The 18,869-nt window shown below is 31.5% G+C and overlaps 2 protein-coding genes across 2 annotated transcripts; both read left to right on the top strand.

Moving 5' to 3' along the window:
• Positions 1-3,482: 3,482 nt before the first annotated feature.
• Positions 3,483-8,242, top strand: LOC137835779 (cyanogenic beta-glucosidase-like). The gene is made up of 14 exons (XM_068644434.1): positions 3,483-3,904; positions 4,137-4,267; positions 5,384-5,453; positions 5,687-5,745; positions 5,864-5,939; positions 6,041-6,127; positions 6,237-6,324; positions 6,449-6,704; positions 6,836-6,951; positions 7,059-7,291; positions 7,382-7,413; positions 7,509-7,611; positions 7,721-7,832; positions 7,930-8,242. The coding sequence occupies exons 1-14, from the start codon at positions 3,640-3,642 to the stop codon at positions 8,114-8,116; spliced, it is 1,815 nt and encodes a 604-aa protein (XP_068500535.1). The 5' UTR covers positions 3,483-3,639; the 3' UTR covers positions 8,117-8,242.
• Positions 8,243-13,868: 5,626 nt separating this feature from the next.
• Positions 13,869-18,049, top strand: LOC137835776 (cyanogenic beta-glucosidase-like). Its single transcript, XM_068644431.1, has 14 exons — positions 13,869-14,221; positions 14,453-14,583; positions 15,195-15,264; positions 15,537-15,595; positions 15,694-15,769; positions 15,869-15,955; positions 16,065-16,152; positions 16,268-16,523; positions 16,606-16,721; positions 16,910-17,142; positions 17,233-17,264; positions 17,370-17,472; positions 17,555-17,666; positions 17,739-18,049. Exons 1-14 carry the CDS (start codon positions 13,957-13,959, stop codon positions 17,923-17,925), a joined length of 1,815 nt encoding a protein of 604 aa, XP_068500532.1. The 5' UTR covers positions 13,869-13,956; the 3' UTR covers positions 17,926-18,049.
• The last annotated feature ends 820 nt before the right edge of the window (positions 18,050-18,869 follow it).

The raw sequence follows: 18,869 nt of genomic DNA, 5'->3' as shown, positions 1-18,869 counted from the left end.
TAAGAATATGTTTTTTTTTTATCAAGGCCCACACCATAAGTTATGATATGGTAAAAATCTCTTTTGCATCTGTTTTTTCATTGTGGAAAATATTTCTTTGTTTTCACAAATTCCATATTATGGCTACCACACTCATTTCCAAATCAAATTTCCTTTAGTATTAAGTTGTGCAATACAAAATTGTTTAAAATGTTCTATGGGTTGATTATGTATCACATTTGTTATTCCCACCTAAGTATCACATTTATCTCATACCTATCTTGCACTTTTGCATTAAAAAAACATATGATTAATAGTTTCAACATGATTTTTACACACATGGTAGGACCTGTCAACTTGGATAATTTCCTTTCTTCTAAAATTGTCTTTAGTGGCTACCTTACCTCTCAATACACACCAAACAAAGTTTTTTTTGCATTAGGTAGTGCCTTAACACTCCATAACTTTAAATAGATATCATCCCTTTCTCTGACCCTATTTTCCCCTTAATGTATTGCCTCATATGCAGTTTAGACAGAATATATTGTTGATTTTTACTTAATTTCCATATCCATTTTCTACTATGTTTACAACTATGATAACTCCCATTAAGTCGTCCATCATTTTATTGATGACCAATTTTTCCCACTCAAACCACTCTCTCCTCCAAGCAATATGCAAAATCCAAATGTCATTCTCCCAAAATCCTGCTTCAACCACTGTTATAGATTTTTCTATTGCATTTCCAAATACTCTTTGTATTTTTTCTTTTGCATTTCCAAATACTCTTTGTATTTTTTCTTTGAGCATTGTATTCCCTAACCATCTATCTTTCCAAAATTTTATGTTTTCCCCATTTCCCACTACCCAAAAAATGTTATCATTACACCCATCTCTGTTCCTAATTTTGTAGCTTGCTTTGATATCCTTTCACCATCTAGATTCTTTACTATTATTTCTTTACTTCATAACTCTTCACTTGTCGTACTTACACTACAAGAAAAGTAAATATTAGAGTCAACTAAAAGTGGACACAAAAGTGACAGATCGTCATTTAAGTGTGGGTAGTTGATGACTTTTCTACAACAAGTGCAAAGTGTTATAAAAAATAATAATTTGTCCCTTAGGACGGATATCGAACTCACAAGGAACATTTGAATAATTAAGTAAAAGATTTACTAAATATAAAACAAAATCATAAAAGTTGGTTGAGAGTTATTATGATGACAATGATTAATAAGAAAACAAGTCAAAAAGTTTGTTGTTTCAATTGAAAAAATAAGGATTGAAATTCGTCTTTCCAAAACTTATTGAACACTAGTTTCCAAAAAATAACATTTTTTAAGGATGAGATATACTTGTTACTAGATAAAGGAGTGGATAGAAGTACCATTACCAACACTAAAAAAAATCATTAAATAAAAATCATATCATAAATATAAATGCATACTAAAATCATATCTGGAAACGAACCAACTTACGGATAATATATTAATTCTATCCGTAAGATAAACTAAAATACTTAATAAGAATCGTAACTGAATTTTTAAAATAAAGAAATCGGATTTAAGGGATAAACTTTCTAAATGATTTTATCATATCCTTCAATTCAAAATTTTAATTTATTTCCGTTAAATATAACTTTTAACTTCCATATAAATTTAGATGTTCTTGTTTGGCTTTGAGACTAGTAAGAAAAGAAAGACGTTATTATGGAAAGATTTATCACTTCTCTGTTTTTACGTTTAAGTTTACATAACAAATAAAAATTACTAATTATATATAAAAAGAAAATCAATTACATGCATAGAGACTCCCATTAAAAAAGAGAGGAAATCTTCACATACAGACTTCACTTAAATGAAAGTTGTCATATATGAAGACTTCTATTTAAAAAAAATTAAAACTGTCTTAATAAAAACGATTTCTATTTTATAATCATCACCCTTATCACTTCGTAATAAGAAATTAAAACTTATCAAAATGGATCATAAATGAACTCGTGCACCTAAAAGACTTTATTCGTATTCGTAATATTTTGAAGAATAGCCACGTGAACGATGCGAAAACCTAAACTTTGAGATCTGTGTGTAGACTTAAACATGTATATAAGAGAGTCCACTCTGAAATAAATAAAAAATGGAAGTTCTTCATATTGACATCGTGCACCTAAAAGACATATTAATCCATTTACGTAACTGGAATATACCCACTAAATTAAGATGAAAAAAAAATCAAATTGTAAAATTCAATTCATATTACTTTTTAATCGATTTAAATAAATTTATCTTAAATTTAAATTTATATAATTTATTTTTTTAAATCTAATTAATTTAATTAGATATAGATTAAATATAGATTGAATACATTTTTAAATTATTTAAAATATATTTTGAGTTGAATTTTGACTTAGTTCAGTCAAACTCAAGTTGAACCCAATCAATTTGGGTTCAGGTCGAGTTGTATAGATCGCTGAATCGGTCCAAGTCTAGGTATAGCCGAGTCAACCAAGTTCGATCAGAGCTTATGTTGAGCCAAGTCATCCCGAGACCAGGTTGAGCTGATTCGGACTGAGTCTACACTGAGCCGAGTCAGTTCAGGCCCATAAAGAGTCGAGTTGGTCCAGGCCCATAAAGAGTCGAGTTGGTCCGGGCCCATATCAAGCAGAGTAAGCTTGGGCGCATTTTGAGTTAAGTTGGCCTAGGCCCACTTCGAGCCAAGTCGACCCAGACCTAGGTCGAGCCGAGTCAGGCTGAGCCGGGTCAACTCAGTCCAGACCCAGGTCAACTCGGCCCGGGCCCACGTCCAAGCAGAGCCAAGTCAACCAAGGTAAAGGTCGAGTCGAGTTGGCCCAGCCACATGTCGAAACCAGTCGGTCTTGGCTGAGGTCGAGCTGAGTCGACCCGGGCCCAGATCAAGTGAGTTGGTATGGGCCCATGTCAAGTGGAGTTGGCACGAGCCCATGTTGAGCCTAGTTGAATTGGGCCCATGTCGAGTCGGGTCAGTCCGAGCACATGTCAAGTCAATTCCACTTGGGCACAAGTCGGTTTGGGTCCATGTCGATCTGAGTCGTCACGAACCCAGGTGGAGACGAGACTGCTCGAGCCCAGGTTGAGCATAGTCCACTCTTGGGCTAATGTCGAGTTGAGTCGGTTCGAGCTCATATCGAGCAAGTCAGCTCGGGTCCAGGTCGAGCTAAGCCGACTTGATACTAGGTCGAGTGTAGTCAACTAGGGTCCAGGTCAAGCCGAATCAGTCAGGGTCTCGGTCTAACTAATGCGTTACAGGTCTAGGTCTAGCTAAGTCGGTCTAAACCCAAATCGAACCAATTGAGCCCGTGTACAAATAAGATGAATTTAATCTTATTAACAAAGTGAATTCAATCTAAATTTAATCTATTTTAAATAATTTTTAAAAAATTCAAATAAATTATATCTTGTTAAAATAAATATGGATTTCCAATCCATTTTATTAAATCTAAATTGGATCTTGAAAACCTAAATGATGAGAACATGTGGAGACTTGAACATAATAGAGTTTTCTATCCATTGCAAGACAAGTTTTAATAGCTATAGAGGATTCAGTTGCATGTGACAGACTCTATATATAGTGGGTGATCGAGAGGGCAAAGAGTGTGAACATTTTGAATTTTGAGGAGAAATGGCCTACACACAAGGTTTCTTGCAGCTCCGTGCCCTAACCACTCCTGTTAGAGTTTTGCCACAGAGGGATGTGGGGACCACCCAACGAAACCACATTCTTTGCATGGCACAAAAGGAGGATGTCCAAGACGGTGACGCCACCACCCTCAGCCTTCTCTCTCGCAGATTGGCCCTCGGAACTGCTTTCGTCGGTGGTGCCGCTGCTGCTGCCAAGGTCTCACCTGCTGATGCTGCTGCTGCACAACTCTCTCTCGAGAAAGCTGGTATTTTACCCTTCATCATTTCTTCAAGCAATCGATTATTTTCATGTTTCTTTTTACGTGTGAATGGCTTCAAATTCTTGTTGTTGTTGTTCAAGTACATTCAGTTTGGACGCAGATCATAAATCAAACATGAAATAGTGTTTTACACCCTATTTTGCACTGTGTCACTACTGCATTAAGCAGAAGCAGAGTGTCATAAACATGGCATCATGTAACGAGTTTATTCTCTTAGCTCCTGTAGCAGTTACCACATCACCACCAAATAACAGTGAATATCCTGCATCGCTTGAGGATGCTCTTTCACTCAATCGAAGCAGTTTTCCAGATGACTTCATTTTCGGGACAGCGTCTGCTGCTTACCAGGTACTAAAACATATACATTATATGCTTTTATTACAGTTTATTCTACTTATCACACACAAAGCAAATGTTTCTAAATATATAAATAAAAAATCGGGTTTTCTACCATCATGGATTATTATTATTTTTTTACCAAAAATGTGATTTATTTAAAAAATTTACAAATTTAGGCAAGTCGTGCTAATTTGGCAAGACTTCATATGCACAAATAGTTCCAATTTGACACCACTCTTCCATGTCATACTAAAGTCTTGCCAACTTGACACGACTTCATGTATGAAGTTGTGACAACTTGGCACGACTTCTGCCACGTCATAATTTTATTTATTTATTTTTAAATTTTATTGTTTATATATTGGGTAGTAAGTTATGTAATGTTAAAAATTAATTTGATACATAATTTTCTAAGAGTGTTAGTTTTAAGAAACAAAAAATTGGATATATAATTATTTTTAAATTATTTAATTATTTCAAAATAATTACAAATTATTTATATTATTTGACTTATTTAAAATTTATATAATTATTTTTAAATTATTTAATTATTTCAAAATAATTACAGTACTCATACCTTTTTAATATAAATGACATTTTAAAAAATAAACAGGTTTAAAAAATGTATTATTTTAATTGTGATAAAAAAAGTTATTACTTCAAAATAAAAAATGAATAATTGTGATACACGATTATTCAATTTTTTGTTTCTTAAAACTAACACTCTTAGAAAATTATGTATCAAATTAATTTTTAACATTACATAACTTACTACCCAATATATAAACAATAAAATTTTAAAAAAAATGATGACGTGGCAGAAGTCGTGCCAGTATGACAGGACAGAAGTCGTGCCAAGTTGGCATGACTTCATTATGACATGACATAGTCATGTCAAATTGGGACGATTTGTGCATATGAAGTTGTGCCAAATTGACATGACTTGTCTAAATTTATAATTTTTTTAAAACAGACTCCATTTTGATAAAAACAAAAAAAAATAACTCCATCATGGTAAAAACCCTAAAACATCACATCACTTTTCTTATCCTCAAGAGAATTTAAACTTTGAGATTTCAACCTGAAGTCAGATGATTTTGTTATGGTCATAATATGTACCAACAGTTCGAAGGAGCGGCATTTGATTATGGAAGAAAAGCAAGTGTATGGGACAACTTCACCCATAAATATCCAGGTTTTCTCACTCTCTTTTTCTATCTAATTTTTTTCGAGTAAAAGAGAACGTGAAGAAATAAGAAAATCTAAAAGAAATAACAAAATTCTCATTGAATTAAACAATTATAAATTATTTCTTATATACTTTAGAAAAATATTTGTTTATAAGGTTTTTAGAAATTATCTTATATATTTGAAACTCAAGAAAAACACCGGATAATAGTTTGATTATAAATGTGTCCTAACTTGCAGAGAAGATAAACGATCGAAGCAATGGAGATGTAGCAGTTGATGAATATCATCGTTACGTGGTAAAGTTCAAAATCTTGATTAATGATGATACCATAGGATCAATGAAAAGCTAATTATCTTTCTCATTCGAAATAATTGATTAAATATTTTCGATTTTGTTTTCTATTTATACAACAGGAAGATGTTCAGATAATGAAGCATATGAATCTGGATGCATATAGATTCTCCATGTCATGGTCTAGAATCGTGCCAAGTGAGATAAAAGTTGATAAAAAAAATTAGTGTTTGCATTATTTATTGTAGCTAGGTTTGTGAATGATTTTAATATTTCTAAAAAATTATTGATATATATAGCTGGACATGTGGGTATAAACGAGGAGGGTGTAAACAGAGAAGGACTCCAATACTACACGGACCTCATCGATGAATTAATAGCCAAGAGTAAATATCCATGCTTTCCTTTCCTGTTTTTTCTTAATTAAAAATAATTTTTTAAAATATTTTTGAAGTAAATGACAATAATAATGTTTTAAAAATATTGATGTTGCAGATATAGAACCATATGTCACACTCTTTCACTGGGATACTCCTCAAGCTTTACAAGAAGAGTATGGAGGTTTCTTATCTCATCGCATTGTGTAAGTTATACCAATCTTATTTTCTATACGAATTCCTCATGTTTTTTTTATTCACCTAAATTTTTATTTAAATTGTCAATTTAAGAAATGATTTTGTTTGTATATATATATTCTTAATTTTCAGAGATGATTATCGAGACTATGCAAATATTTGTTTCAAATACTTCGGAAGGAAGGTGAAAAATTGGATTACTTTGAATGAGCCATACATTTATAGTAGAGAAGGTTATGCAGTTGGAGATTTTGCACCTGGTCGATGTTCTGATTGGCAAGATTCAAGTTGTCTCGGTGGTGATTCAGGAACAGAACCTTATATAGTCACACATAATCTATTACTTGCTCATGCAGCTGCTGTAGATGTGTACAAGAGAAATTATCAGGTTATTCTTTAGTCTTTACCAAAAATTTTAAATCTTCATGTTTTATTAGATTTCTACGTTGTTACGAGGACTCAAGAACTTTGGTGTAGTTTTCTTTTTACTTAATTTGAAGTTTAAAACCCTTTATGCAGACAAGTCCTGACAGAAAGATAGGCATAACACTTCTTTCTACGTGGTTTGAGCCATATTCAGATGCTCCAGCAGATATAAATGCTGCTCAACGAGCATTTGATTTCATGCTGGGATGGTAAGTGATTAACAAATATTGAACTACTGAAAAGAAAAGAGTATACATAGTTAGAAGAACACAACAAAACTAAAATCTGATATTCTGATTTGTAACAATGATAATAGGTTCATGGAACCATTGACAACAGGAAGATATCCAGAAAGCATGCGTACCTTAGTTGGAAAACGATTGCCAGAATTCACTGCAGATGAAGCAGCACTTCTTACTAAGTCATATGATTTTATTGGATTAAACTATTACACTGCTAACTATGTTGCTGATCGACCCAGAGATGAACCTAGACCTGAATCCAAAATCCAACCTAGTTATCTTACGGATTCCAATGTCAATTTTCTAAGTGAGAAAACCTCTATTTATTAATTATTTCAATTATTTATATGTTGAATTTGTTAATATATCACATTTTGCTTTTGTTTTCATTGGCTAGCTCAACGCAATGGTGTTCCGATAGGTGCACCGGTATGTATAAAACAATGTCAAATTTTAAGTTCAGATTATTATTATTATTATTATTATTTTATTTGGTTTTATGTAACTTCCTATTTATATTGCAGACTGCATCTGATTGGTTATATGTTTATCCCAAAGGATTTAAAAATGTTTTGCTCTATCTCAAAGAAAAGTACGAAGATCCTTTGATTTACATAACCGAAAATGGTAATTCTAAAAAAACAAATTTTATTATCTTTGAAATATAAAGTATATGTAATTTTACATGTAGTTTTTCTTTTATATCATATTGATGTGCATTGCTTTTAATTTATAGGTAGAGGAAATGACGTGAATGATGAAACAAAGACCCCTGAAGAAGCTCGTATGGATATTTTTAGGATCGATTATTACTATCGTCATCTCTATTATCTGCTTTCAGCAATGAGGTAATGATTTACTTTTTGCATATTTTAAAAATTAATTTTTTTTTGCATATTTTAAAAATTAATTTTAAGTCTAATTTGAATTTCTTTGGTTAACTAGTGAGGGAGTAAATGTAAAAGGATATTTTGCATGGTCACTATTGGACAATTTTGAATGGAAGAATGGTTATACAGTAAGATTTGGACTAAATTATGTGGACAGAAACGATGATTTGAAGCGATATGACAAACTCTCAGCAAAATGGTTCAAGAAATTTCTTGAAAGACCATTAGAACTCCAAGGATAATAGCATTGTAACACGCATATGTTGCAAGACTATGAAGAGACTCTGTAATGCAATGTTTCCTATTTATAATCAATTTCAATAAAGTGTGTTATTGAACTTTTTATTAATGAAATAGCTTTTAACAAATTACTGCCTCTTTGCACGGTTCTTTCATTTATATCATTGTTTTACTTTCTCTGTATAAAGTTCCTACTTTTGTGTTGAAGGAGATTGTGAAACTACAGAGAAACTTCCTCTGGGGTTAGGGTTTGAAAGGGAGAAAGATCGTTTAGGTTTCTTAGAAAAAGGTTTGTGAGTCAAGAAAAGTTGGTGGACTTGGTATCTTGGATCTTAGGTAGGTTATTCAATGTGGCCTTGTTGGGAAAATGGATATGACGCTTGAGTTCTGACAATCGTGGTTTGTGGAAAGAGATTATTGAGTCTGAGTATGGAGGATGGAGAAGCCTGAAAGATCAGAGGAAATATCACAAGAAGTCTCTCTGGTGGAAAGTGTTGGGTATGAAGTCAAGACCAATTGGGTTGGGCTGACTAGACACCATGTTTAGTGAGTGAGCTCAATCATTATACACAGTTGAAGTGCAGGTGAACATTGTTCCGTGACTTCAAGTGGAAGATTGTTAGGTATGAAGCCATGACCAATTGGGTTGGGCTGACTAGACACATGTTTAGTGAGTGGGCTTAATCATTGTGTCCCTTTTATAATCTCTATTTAAAGAAATCATTTTACTTGTAATTGGTGTGCGACAGGACATAATGAAAACGTAATAGTTACCCGTGTGGATGTAGGTTGCAGTTGGCGACCGAACCATGTTAAATCTTGTGTCGTTTATTTTTCTGTAGTTGATTCGTGATTGAGTGTGTTGCTTCTGCGTTCGTTTTTTCCCATCAGAAGGATCTGAAGGAGGTTTGGGGGTTGGAGGAGTGAGGTATGAACTTCGAGAACCGCCTTAAGTGGGGTGTTAGAAACGGGAAGAAAGTTAAATTCTGTGAAGATATCTAGGTAGGTAATATAGATTTGAAGAGTAAATTTTCGAGGTTGTTCTCCTTGTGTATCAATAAAGATGTGAATTTAGGTTCTTTTGGGGAGTGGCTTAATTGTAGTTGGGAATGGAAGTTTGCTTAGAGAAGGGGTCTATTAGAATGGGAGAAGGTATTGGAAGGTAAACTTCTTAAGGTGGTGCAAGGAACAAATCTAGTATCGGAAATCGTTGATAGTTGGGTTTGGAAGAACGACAAGATTGGTGGGTACTCGATAAAATCAGCTTATAGTATTTTTAAGGGGTTCTTTTGAGGGGAAAACTCGTCTTTGTTTGAATTCTTGTGGATGATTAAGGTCATGTCCCCAACTTAATTCACAGCTTGGAGGGTGCTGGTAAATTCGATTGCGTCTAAGGATAATTTGGAAAGATGTGAGGTTGCAGTTGTTAGCAATTTATGTTGTCTTTGCGGGGTGGAAGTGGAGACAACAAGACATTTATTTTTTGTTTGTAGAACTGCTTGACTAGTTTGGAACCAGTATTATGCTTGGTTAGAGTTGATGTCACTTGATCACCACGACTCTATTCCACACTTTTTTGCATTTCAAAATTTCCAATATTGTCACTCACGTCAACGTTGTTGTTTGAAAACGTGTTTGGATTTCTGGTGAGATTTGGAGATATAAGAATAAGTTCATTATTAAATGTGGAATGACTGATTATTCTAAAATTTTCACATTAGTTCACATGTGTGATTCATTGCTAATTATTGAATTCTTGTATACCGTAGGAAACATGTGTTTAAACCCATAATTTTTCCTAAAACTTAATTCAACAAACTTTTCATTTAAATCTTTCTACCACCTAGATGTATAATATTTTCTAATATTTTCATTTAAGCTATCTTTTCATTAACCCTTATTTCTCGACCTCATTCTTCACTGATTTTATTAAACAGTTTTATATCTTTTATTTATTTGTGACCCCATTCTTCACTGATTTTATTAAACAATTTTATATCTTTTATTTCTGACGCACCCTCTTATTTTTGTTGGCATAAATTATCCAGCTTACCCAATTAATCTTTCTCCTTTCCTTCCAATCCTAAAAAAAAGTTTATTTATATATTCCTAATTATTTTACACACTGGTTGAGACTTTATATAAAGGAAAAATAATATAATGCTAAAGCAGTAATAATTGAGTTGATTAAGCGTACGTGAAATTGTTTGTGTTAATATAAATATAATAATATTGTTTATTTGAATAAGATATCTATTCTATTTTAGAAATTTTATGTAATAATATCTACAAAATTTTTAATCATGAATTAAAAATATATTTTTTGTTATTCATGGTTAAGTAATTATGTGTCTGTCTCGCTATTTCATATTAAAAAAAGTCCATGTTTTTCTCACAAAACGAAAAACTTTCTCTCATTGGAATTCCCTTTACTTGTTACTTTTGAATATCCAATTTTACTCGGATAATAAAAAAAATGTAAAAAGTAGAAAATTAAAGGAAAATCAACAAGTTGTATAGTGATATAACATGAAAGTTTTTATTTAAAAAATAATATCTCACAAATTCTAAAAATAATAAAATTATTACTTTTATTTTAAAAACAATTATTTAATTTTTAAGTGAGGTGGCACATTTAAAATGGCAAATGTACGATGTCTAGCCCTGTCCCATGAGCTTGGATTGGATGAGATCCACACCTTTTTTTATATATTATATCAATTTAAAAAATGATAGGTTATTTATTTTTTAAAACAATTTGATTAAAATATTCTTGTTTTTTTAATATATGCAATATTTTAATATGAAGAATAAATAGTTTGAGGATACAATAGGATGAAATAAATCAACATTTATTAAAAAGTGAAAAGATAAATTAATTTTAAATATAGAGGAGTATAAATTATCATATGAATAAAGAGGTAATATTGATTTCTTTTTAATGTATTGGTACACGAGTTTAACACTGTTTATTTTTTCTGATAAAAAAACTGTTAATGCAGTATAAAATAAAGTCACAATAAAAAAACTGTTTACACACAGGATATCCATTTTCTACTATGTTTACAATTATGTGAACCCCCATTAAGTCGTCCATCATTTTATTGATGATCGATTTTTTCCATTCAAATTACTCTCTCTTCCAAGTAATATGCAAAATCCAAATGTCATTCTCCCAAAATCCTGTTTTAACTACCGTTATAGATTTTTCTATTGCATTTAGAAGTATTCTTGGTATTTTTTCTTTGAGTGTCGTATTCCCTAACCATCTATCTTTTCAAAATTTTATGTTTTTCCCATTTCCTACTACCCAAGAAATGTTATCATTACACCCATTTGGATTCTTAATTTTGTAGCTTGCTTTGATATCCTTCCACCATCTAAATTCTTTACTATTATTTCTTTACTTTTTAGCTCTTCACTCGTCGTACCTTACACTACAAAAAAAGTAAATATTAGAGTCGACCAAAAGTAGACACAAAAGTGACAAATCGTCATTTAAGCGTGGGTAGTTGATGACTTTTTTACGACAAGTGTACCACGTTGTCAAAAATAATAATTTGTTCCTCGGGTCTCGAATGCACAAGGAACATTTGAATAATTAAGTAAAAGATTTACTAAATATAAAACAAAATCATACAAGTTGGTTGAGAGTTGTTATGATGACAATGATTAATAAGAAAATAAGTCAAAGAGTTTGTTGTTTCAATTGGAAAAATAGAGATTGAAGTTCATCTTCCCTAAACTTATTGAACACTAGTTTCCAGAAAATGACATTTCTTAAGGATGAGATATACTTGTTACTAGATAAAAGAGTGGACAGGATTACCATTATCACAACTACAAGAAAATCATTAAATAAAAATTAATTTTAAAGACAAAAAATAATTAGATACTATTTTGACTAAATTAAAGAATATTTTAGAGACAAAAAATAGTTATTAGTATTTAAAGTAGTTTTTATTTTGAATAAAATTTATAAAGTAGTTGGTTGAGTTAGGGGCAGTTTGGCCATTACGGACATATTCTGGATGGAATAGTTTGGTGGGTTTGGCTTCGTTAAAAAGGACAAAAAATAAACAGAGAATCAACCATAAATACATACTAAAATCTGTCGGTGCATATCTTGAAACGAACCAACTTACGGATAATATATTAAATCTATCCCTAAGATAAACTAAAATACTTAAATTCAAAATTTTATCATACCCTTCAATTCAAAATTTTAATTTATTTCCGTTAAATATAACTTTTAACTTCCATGTGAAATTTAGATGTTCTTGTTTGGCTTTGAGACTAGTAAGAAAAGAAAGACGTTATTATGGAAAGATTTATCACTTCTCTGTTTTTAAGTTTAAGTTTACATAACAAATAAAAATTATATATAAAAAGAAAATAAATTACATGCATAGAGACTTCCATTAAAAAAAAAAAGGAAATCTTCACATACACTATGAAAGTTGTCATATATGAAGACTTCTATTTCAGAAAAATTAAAACTGTCTTAATAAAAATGATTTCTATTTTATAATCATCACCCTTATCACTTCGTAATAAAAAATTAAAACTTATCAAAATAGATCATAATGAACTCGTGCACCTAAAACACTTATTTTATTCGTATTCGTAATATTTTGAAGAATAGCCACGTGAACGATGCGAAAACCTAAACTTTGAGATATGTGTGTAGACTTGAACATGTATATAAGAGATTCTACTCCGAAATAAATAAAAAATGGAAGTTGTTCATATTGAAATCGTGTTCCTAAAAGACATATTAATACAAGGTAACATCATCAAATAGAAATTAATTTTAAAAATATAAAATAATTAATTGTTATAATAAATAAATTAAAGACTATTTTAAAAACTATTTTTTTATTTTATTTTTAAATTAATTTCTATTACAGCTAAATAATTTATAAATTAAAGTCTAATTAGCTACCAAGGTTTTAACTACCAAAAATAATAAAAACTAATTTAGAAACCAAAATTTCTTTTAGTCACTAAAATGGTTTCTAATTTAGTCGTTATAACAACTAATTATTTTTGTTCTCTAAAATTGGTTTTTATTTCATGATTTTCTTGTAGAGTACCCACTAAATTAAGATCGATAAAAAAATCCAATCTAATTCATATTAAAGTCGAGTCCACTTGGGCACAAGTCGGTTTGGGTCCATGTCGATCTGAGTCGTCACGGGCCCAGGTGGAGCCGAGACTGCTCAAGCCCAAGTTGAGCATAGTCCGCTCTTGGGCTAATGTGGAGTTGAGTCGGTCCGAGCTCATATCGAGTCAAGTCAGTTCGGGTCCAGGTCGAGCTAAGCCGACCGTATACTAAGTCGAGTGTAGTCGGCTCGGATCCAGGTCCAGCCGAGTCTGTTAGGGTCTCAGTCTAACCAACGCGTTTCGGGTCTAGATTTAACTGAGTCGATCCGGATCTATGTCGAGTCGGCCTAAACCCAGATCGAGCCAATTGAGTCCGTGTCCAAATCAAGATGAATTTAATCTTATATATTAACAAAGTGGATTCAATATAAATTTAATCTATTTTAAATGAATTTTAAAAAATCCAAATAAATTTGATATAGTTAAAATAATATGAATTTTTAAATCCAATCCATTTTATTAAATTATATCATTTTATTAAATTATATTTGATCTAAATTGGATTTTGAAAACCTAAATGATGAGAACATGTGGAGACTCGAACATGATAGAGTTTTATCTCCAATGCAAGACAAGTTTTAATAGCTAAAGAGGATTCCGTTGCATGTGACAGACTCTATATATAGTGGGTGATTGCGAGGGCAAAGAGTGTGAACATTTTGAATTTTGAGGAGAAATGGCCTACACACAAGGTTTCTTGCAGCTCCGTGCCCTAACCACTCCTGTTAGAGTTTTGCCACAGAGGGATGTGGGGACCACCCAACGAAACCACATTCTTTGCATGGCACAAAAGGAGGATGTCCAAGACGGTGACGCCACCACCCTCAGCCTTCTCTCTCGCAGATTAGCCCTCGGAACTGCTTTCGTCGGTGGTGCTGCCGCCGTCGCCAAGGTCTCACCTGCTAATGCTGCTGCTGCACAACTCTCTCTCGAGAAAGCTGGTATTTTACCCTTCATCATTTCTTCAAGCAATCGATTATTTTCATGTTTCTTTTTACGTGTGAATGGCTTCAAATTCTTGTTGTTGTTGTTCAAGTACATTCAGTTTGGACGCAGATCATAAATCAAACATGAAATAGTGTTTTACACCCTATTTTGCACTGTGTCACTACTGCATTAAGCAGAACCAGAGTCTTATAAACATGCATCATGTAACGAGTTTCTTCTCTTAGGTCCTGTAGCAGTTACCACATCACCACCAAATAATAGTGAATATCCTGCATCGCTTGAGGATGCTCTTTCACTCAATCGAAGCAGTTTTCCAGATGACTTCATTTTCGGGACAGCATCTGCTGCTTACCAGGTACGTAATACCGAGTAAAACATATTATTTTTTTTTATCAGCAAATAGCAATGAAATTAAATGAGACCACTTCAGGTGTGTTCCAACCCTTATACAACAAAATAAATTTTCTCAAAGAACCTTTCCGTCTACATATCAACCAAAAGATCTCCTACTCTCTATCCCATCTCAAACAATAATAAAAGAAATCCAAGAATCAACATTTTACATAAAACTAAACTGAATGCGTACATACCAAGGGGTCAGGACAACAATCCGATAATGAGAAATTAAGGTATCTTTGATGAGATCTATGACCAAACCTTAATATATGTCAGAGAGAAAATTTCAGTATGATAACCACTCCACCTTTAACTAAACAATTATTCTTGTGCCTCCATATCTCGCTAACTAACACCATCTACAAGTTGTCCATAATAAGATTAACTGAGTAAAACATATACATTATATGCTTTTATTGCAGTTTATTCTACTTATCACACACAAAGCAAATGTTTCTAAATATATAAATAAAACATCACATCACTTTTCTTATCCTTAAGAGAAGTTAAACTTTGAGATTTCAACCTGAACTCACATGATTTTGTTATGCTTATAATATGTACCAACAGTTCGAAGGAGCAGCATTTGATTATGGAAGAAAACCAAGTGTATGGGATAACTTCACCCATAAATATCCAGGTTTTTTTTTTTCTATTTCTCTGTTTTTGTTTTATTTCTATTTTACTTGTTGGTTGTGAATATCTAATTTTACTCGAGTATAAAAGAACGTGAAGAACTAAGAAAAACTAAAAGAAATAACAAAATTCTCATTGAAATAAAACAATTATAAATTATTTCTTATACTTTAGAAAAATACTTGTTTCTGAGGTTTTTAGAAATTATCTTATATATTTGAAACTCAAGAAAAACACCAGATAATAGTTTGATTATAAATGTGTCCTAACTTGCAGAGAAGATAAACGATAGAAGCAATGGGGATGTAGCAGTTGATGAATATCATCGTTACGTGGTAAAGTTCAAAATCTTGATTAATGAAAAGCTAATTATCTTTCTCATTCGAAATAATTAATTAAATATTTTCGATTTCGTTTTCTATTTATACAACAGGAAGATGTTCAGATAATGAAGCATATGAATCTGGATGCATATAGATTCTCCATGTCATGGTCTAGAATCGTGCCAAGTGAGATAAAAGTTGATAAAAAATTAGTGTTTGTATTATTTATTATAGTTAGGTTTGCCATGATTTTAATCTTTGTAAAAAAATTATTGATATATATAGATGGACATGTGGGTATAAACGAGGAGGGTGTAAACCAAGAAGGAATCCAACACTACATGGACCTCATCGATGAATTAATAGCCCAGAGTAAATATCCATGCTTTACTATATTGTTTTTTCTTAATTAAAAATAAATTTTTAAAATATTTTTGAAGTAAATGACAATAATAATGTTTTAAAAATATTGACGTTGCAGATATAGAACCATATGTCACACTCTTTCATTGGGATACTCCTCAAGCTTTACAAGAAGAGTATGGAGGTTTCTTATCTCATCGCATTGTGTAAGTTATACCAATCTTATTTTCTATACGAATTCCTCATGTTTTTTTAATCTCCTAAATTTTTATTTAAATTGTCAGTTTAAGAAATGATTTTGTTTGTATTTTTAATTTTCAGAGATGATTATCGAGATTATGCAAATATTTGTTTCAAATACTTTGGAGATAAGGTGAAAAATTGGATTACTTTGAATGAGCCATACACTTATAGTAGAGAAGGTTATGCAGTTGGGGATTTTGCACCTGGTCGATGTTCTGATTGGCAAGATTCAAGTTGTCTCGGTGGTGATTCAGGAACAGAACCTTATATAGTCACACATAATCTATTACTTGCTCATGCAGCTGCTGTAGAACTGTACAAGAAAATTTATCAGGTTCTTTAGTTGTTACGAGGACTCAAGAACTTTGGTGTAGGTTTTTTTTTACTTAATTTAAAGTTTAAAACACTTTATGCAGACAAGTGATGACAGAAAGATAGGCATAACACTTATTTCTACGTGGTTTGAGCCATATTCAGATTCTCCAGCAGATATAAATGCTGCTCAACGAGCAATTGATTTCACGCTGGGATGGTAAGTGATTAACAAATTTATTGAACTAATGAAAAGAGTAAACATAGTTAGAAGAAGAGAAGAAAACTGAAATTTGATATTCTGATTTGTAACAATGATAATAATATAGGTTGTATAAGGTTGAACCACCCTTAAATAGTTTCTGTTATTCAATATTTTTGCTAATAAAAAAAACAATGATAATATAGGTACATGCAACCATTGACAACAGGAAGATATCCAGAGAGCATGCGTACCTTAGTTGGAAAACGATTGCCAGAATTCACTGCAGATGAAACAACACTTCTTGCTAAGTCATATGATTTTATTGGATTAAACTATTACACTGCTAACTATGCTGCTGATATACCCAGAGAAGATCCTAAACCTGAATCAAAACTCCAACCTAGTTATCTTACAGATTCCAATGTCAATTATTTAAGTGAGAAAACCTCTATTTATTAATTATTTCAATTATTTATATGTTGAATTTGTTAATATATCACATTTTGCTTTTGTTTTCATTGGCTAGCTCAACGCAATGGTGTTCCGATAGGTATACCGGTATGTATAAAACAATGTCAAATTTTAAGTTCAGATCATTTATTATTATTATTATTATTATTATTATTTTATTTGGTTTTATATAACTTCCTAATTATATTGCAGACCGCATCTCAATGGTTATATGTTTATCCCAAAGGATTTAAAAATATTTTGCTCTATCTCAAAGAAAAGTACGAAGATCCTTTGATTTACATAACCGAAAATGGTAATTCTAAAAAAAACAATTTTTATTATCTTTATATATGTAATTTTTCTTTTATATCATATTGATGTGTATTGATTTATAGGTAGATCAAATGACGTGAATGATGAAACAAAGACTCTTGAAGAAGCTCGTATGGATATTTTTAGGATCGATTATCACTATCGTCATCTCTATTATCTACTTTCAGCAATGAGGTAATGATTTATTTTTTACATATATTTTAAAAATTAATTTTATGTCTAATTTAAATTTCTTTGGTTGACTAGTGAGAAAGTGAATGTAAAAGGATATTTTGCATGGTCACTATTGGACAATTTTGAATGGAATACTGGTTATACATCAAGATTTGGACTAAACTATGTGGACAGAGACGATGGTTTGAAGCGATATGACAAACTCTCAGCAAAATGGTTCAGGAAATTTCTTGAAAGACCATTGAAACTCCAAGGATAATAGCATTGTAACACGCATATTGCAAGACTATGAAGACTCCGTAATGCATGCAATGTTTCCTATTTAATCAATTTCAATAAAGTGTGTTATTGAACTTTTTATTAATGAAATAGCTTTTAACAAATTACTGCCTAGTTGTTCTTTTTTTCAACTATTTAAGAGAAAATTAATTCTAGAGAAATTTAAATGTGATGATTGATGAAATAATAATCGAAAGGAACTAATTGGAGAAATGGTTATAAGCATGATAACTTTTCATTCATTCTTTATATTATAAATAGCACTTGCTAGCCATTTTCTAAATAAAAAATACATGTGTAAAATGCTCAAAGACTTCGACCAAATAACTATGAATAAAATGATTTAAATGTATAGTTTAAAAAAAAATATCATTTCTATCTTCTTACTTAAAGATTCTTACTTCTTTTATTTTTTTTTCTAGATTTCATATATTTATTATTTATTTTTATAAATTATATCATGTTAAACAATTTTCTTGTAATCCTACCACAGTTATACCCAAAAATTATAAGCACCATGGACTGAAAAACAGCATTGATGCTATAACAAAACAGACACAAAGCAGAGTGAAAAAATGCAATCCTAACACCCTTCCGAAAATCTAACCATCATAGTAACTACAGACTATAATTAATACATAAAAGAAAAACCAGAAGCCACAAACCACACCAGATTTACGGTTCCAGCACTTGCCCTGCACCTCCACACACAAACTGTTCTCCATTTGTGATACATCACAATAATAACGTTATGTGTGCATGATTAGTGTTCATGTTAAACAATTCTGACTAATATTTTTTATTTACTATGTTTTTTTTGCAAATAATAGTTTACATAAATAAAACAAAGTAATTGGTGTGTTCCAAGAAAAGGGAGTTGTTGGTAGGGGGTGTCCCAAGAAAGGGGAGTTATGGGAAGGTGTG

This window comes from Phaseolus vulgaris, chromosome 5 (assembly GCF_000499845.2).
Source record: "Phaseolus vulgaris cultivar G19833 chromosome 5, P. vulgaris v2.0, whole genome shotgun sequence".
NCBI classification, from domain to species: Eukaryota; Viridiplantae; Streptophyta; class Magnoliopsida; order Fabales; family Fabaceae; genus Phaseolus; species Phaseolus vulgaris.
Note: the sequence above shows the minus strand (reverse complement) of the source record. Positions and strands in the feature narration are given on the sequence as shown.

Bases quoted from the DNA above. Each gene is read 5' to 3' on its own strand.
- LOC137835779 (XM_068644434.1), top strand. From the start codon at position 3,640: ATGGCCTACACACAAGGTTTCTTGCAGCTCCGTGCCCTAACCACTCCT. The intron at 5,940-6,040 runs GTGAGATAAAAG...TGATATATATAG, and splicing joins ATGGTCTAGAATCGTGCCAA to CTGGACATGTGGGTATAAAC. The intron at 6,705-6,835 runs GTTATTCTTTAG...CCCTTTATGCAG, and splicing joins TGTACAAGAGAAATTATCAG to ACAAGTCCTGACAGAAAGAT.
- LOC137835776 (XM_068644431.1), top strand. From the start codon at position 13,957: ATGGCCTACACACAAGGTTTCTTGCAGCTCCGTGCCCTAACCACTCCT. The intron at 15,265-15,536 runs GTTTTTTTTTTT...CCTAACTTGCAG, and splicing joins CTTCACCCATAAATATCCAG to AGAAGATAAACGATAGAAGC. The intron at 15,596-15,693 runs GTAAAGTTCAAA...TTTATACAACAG, and splicing joins ATGAATATCATCGTTACGTG to GAAGATGTTCAGATAATGAA.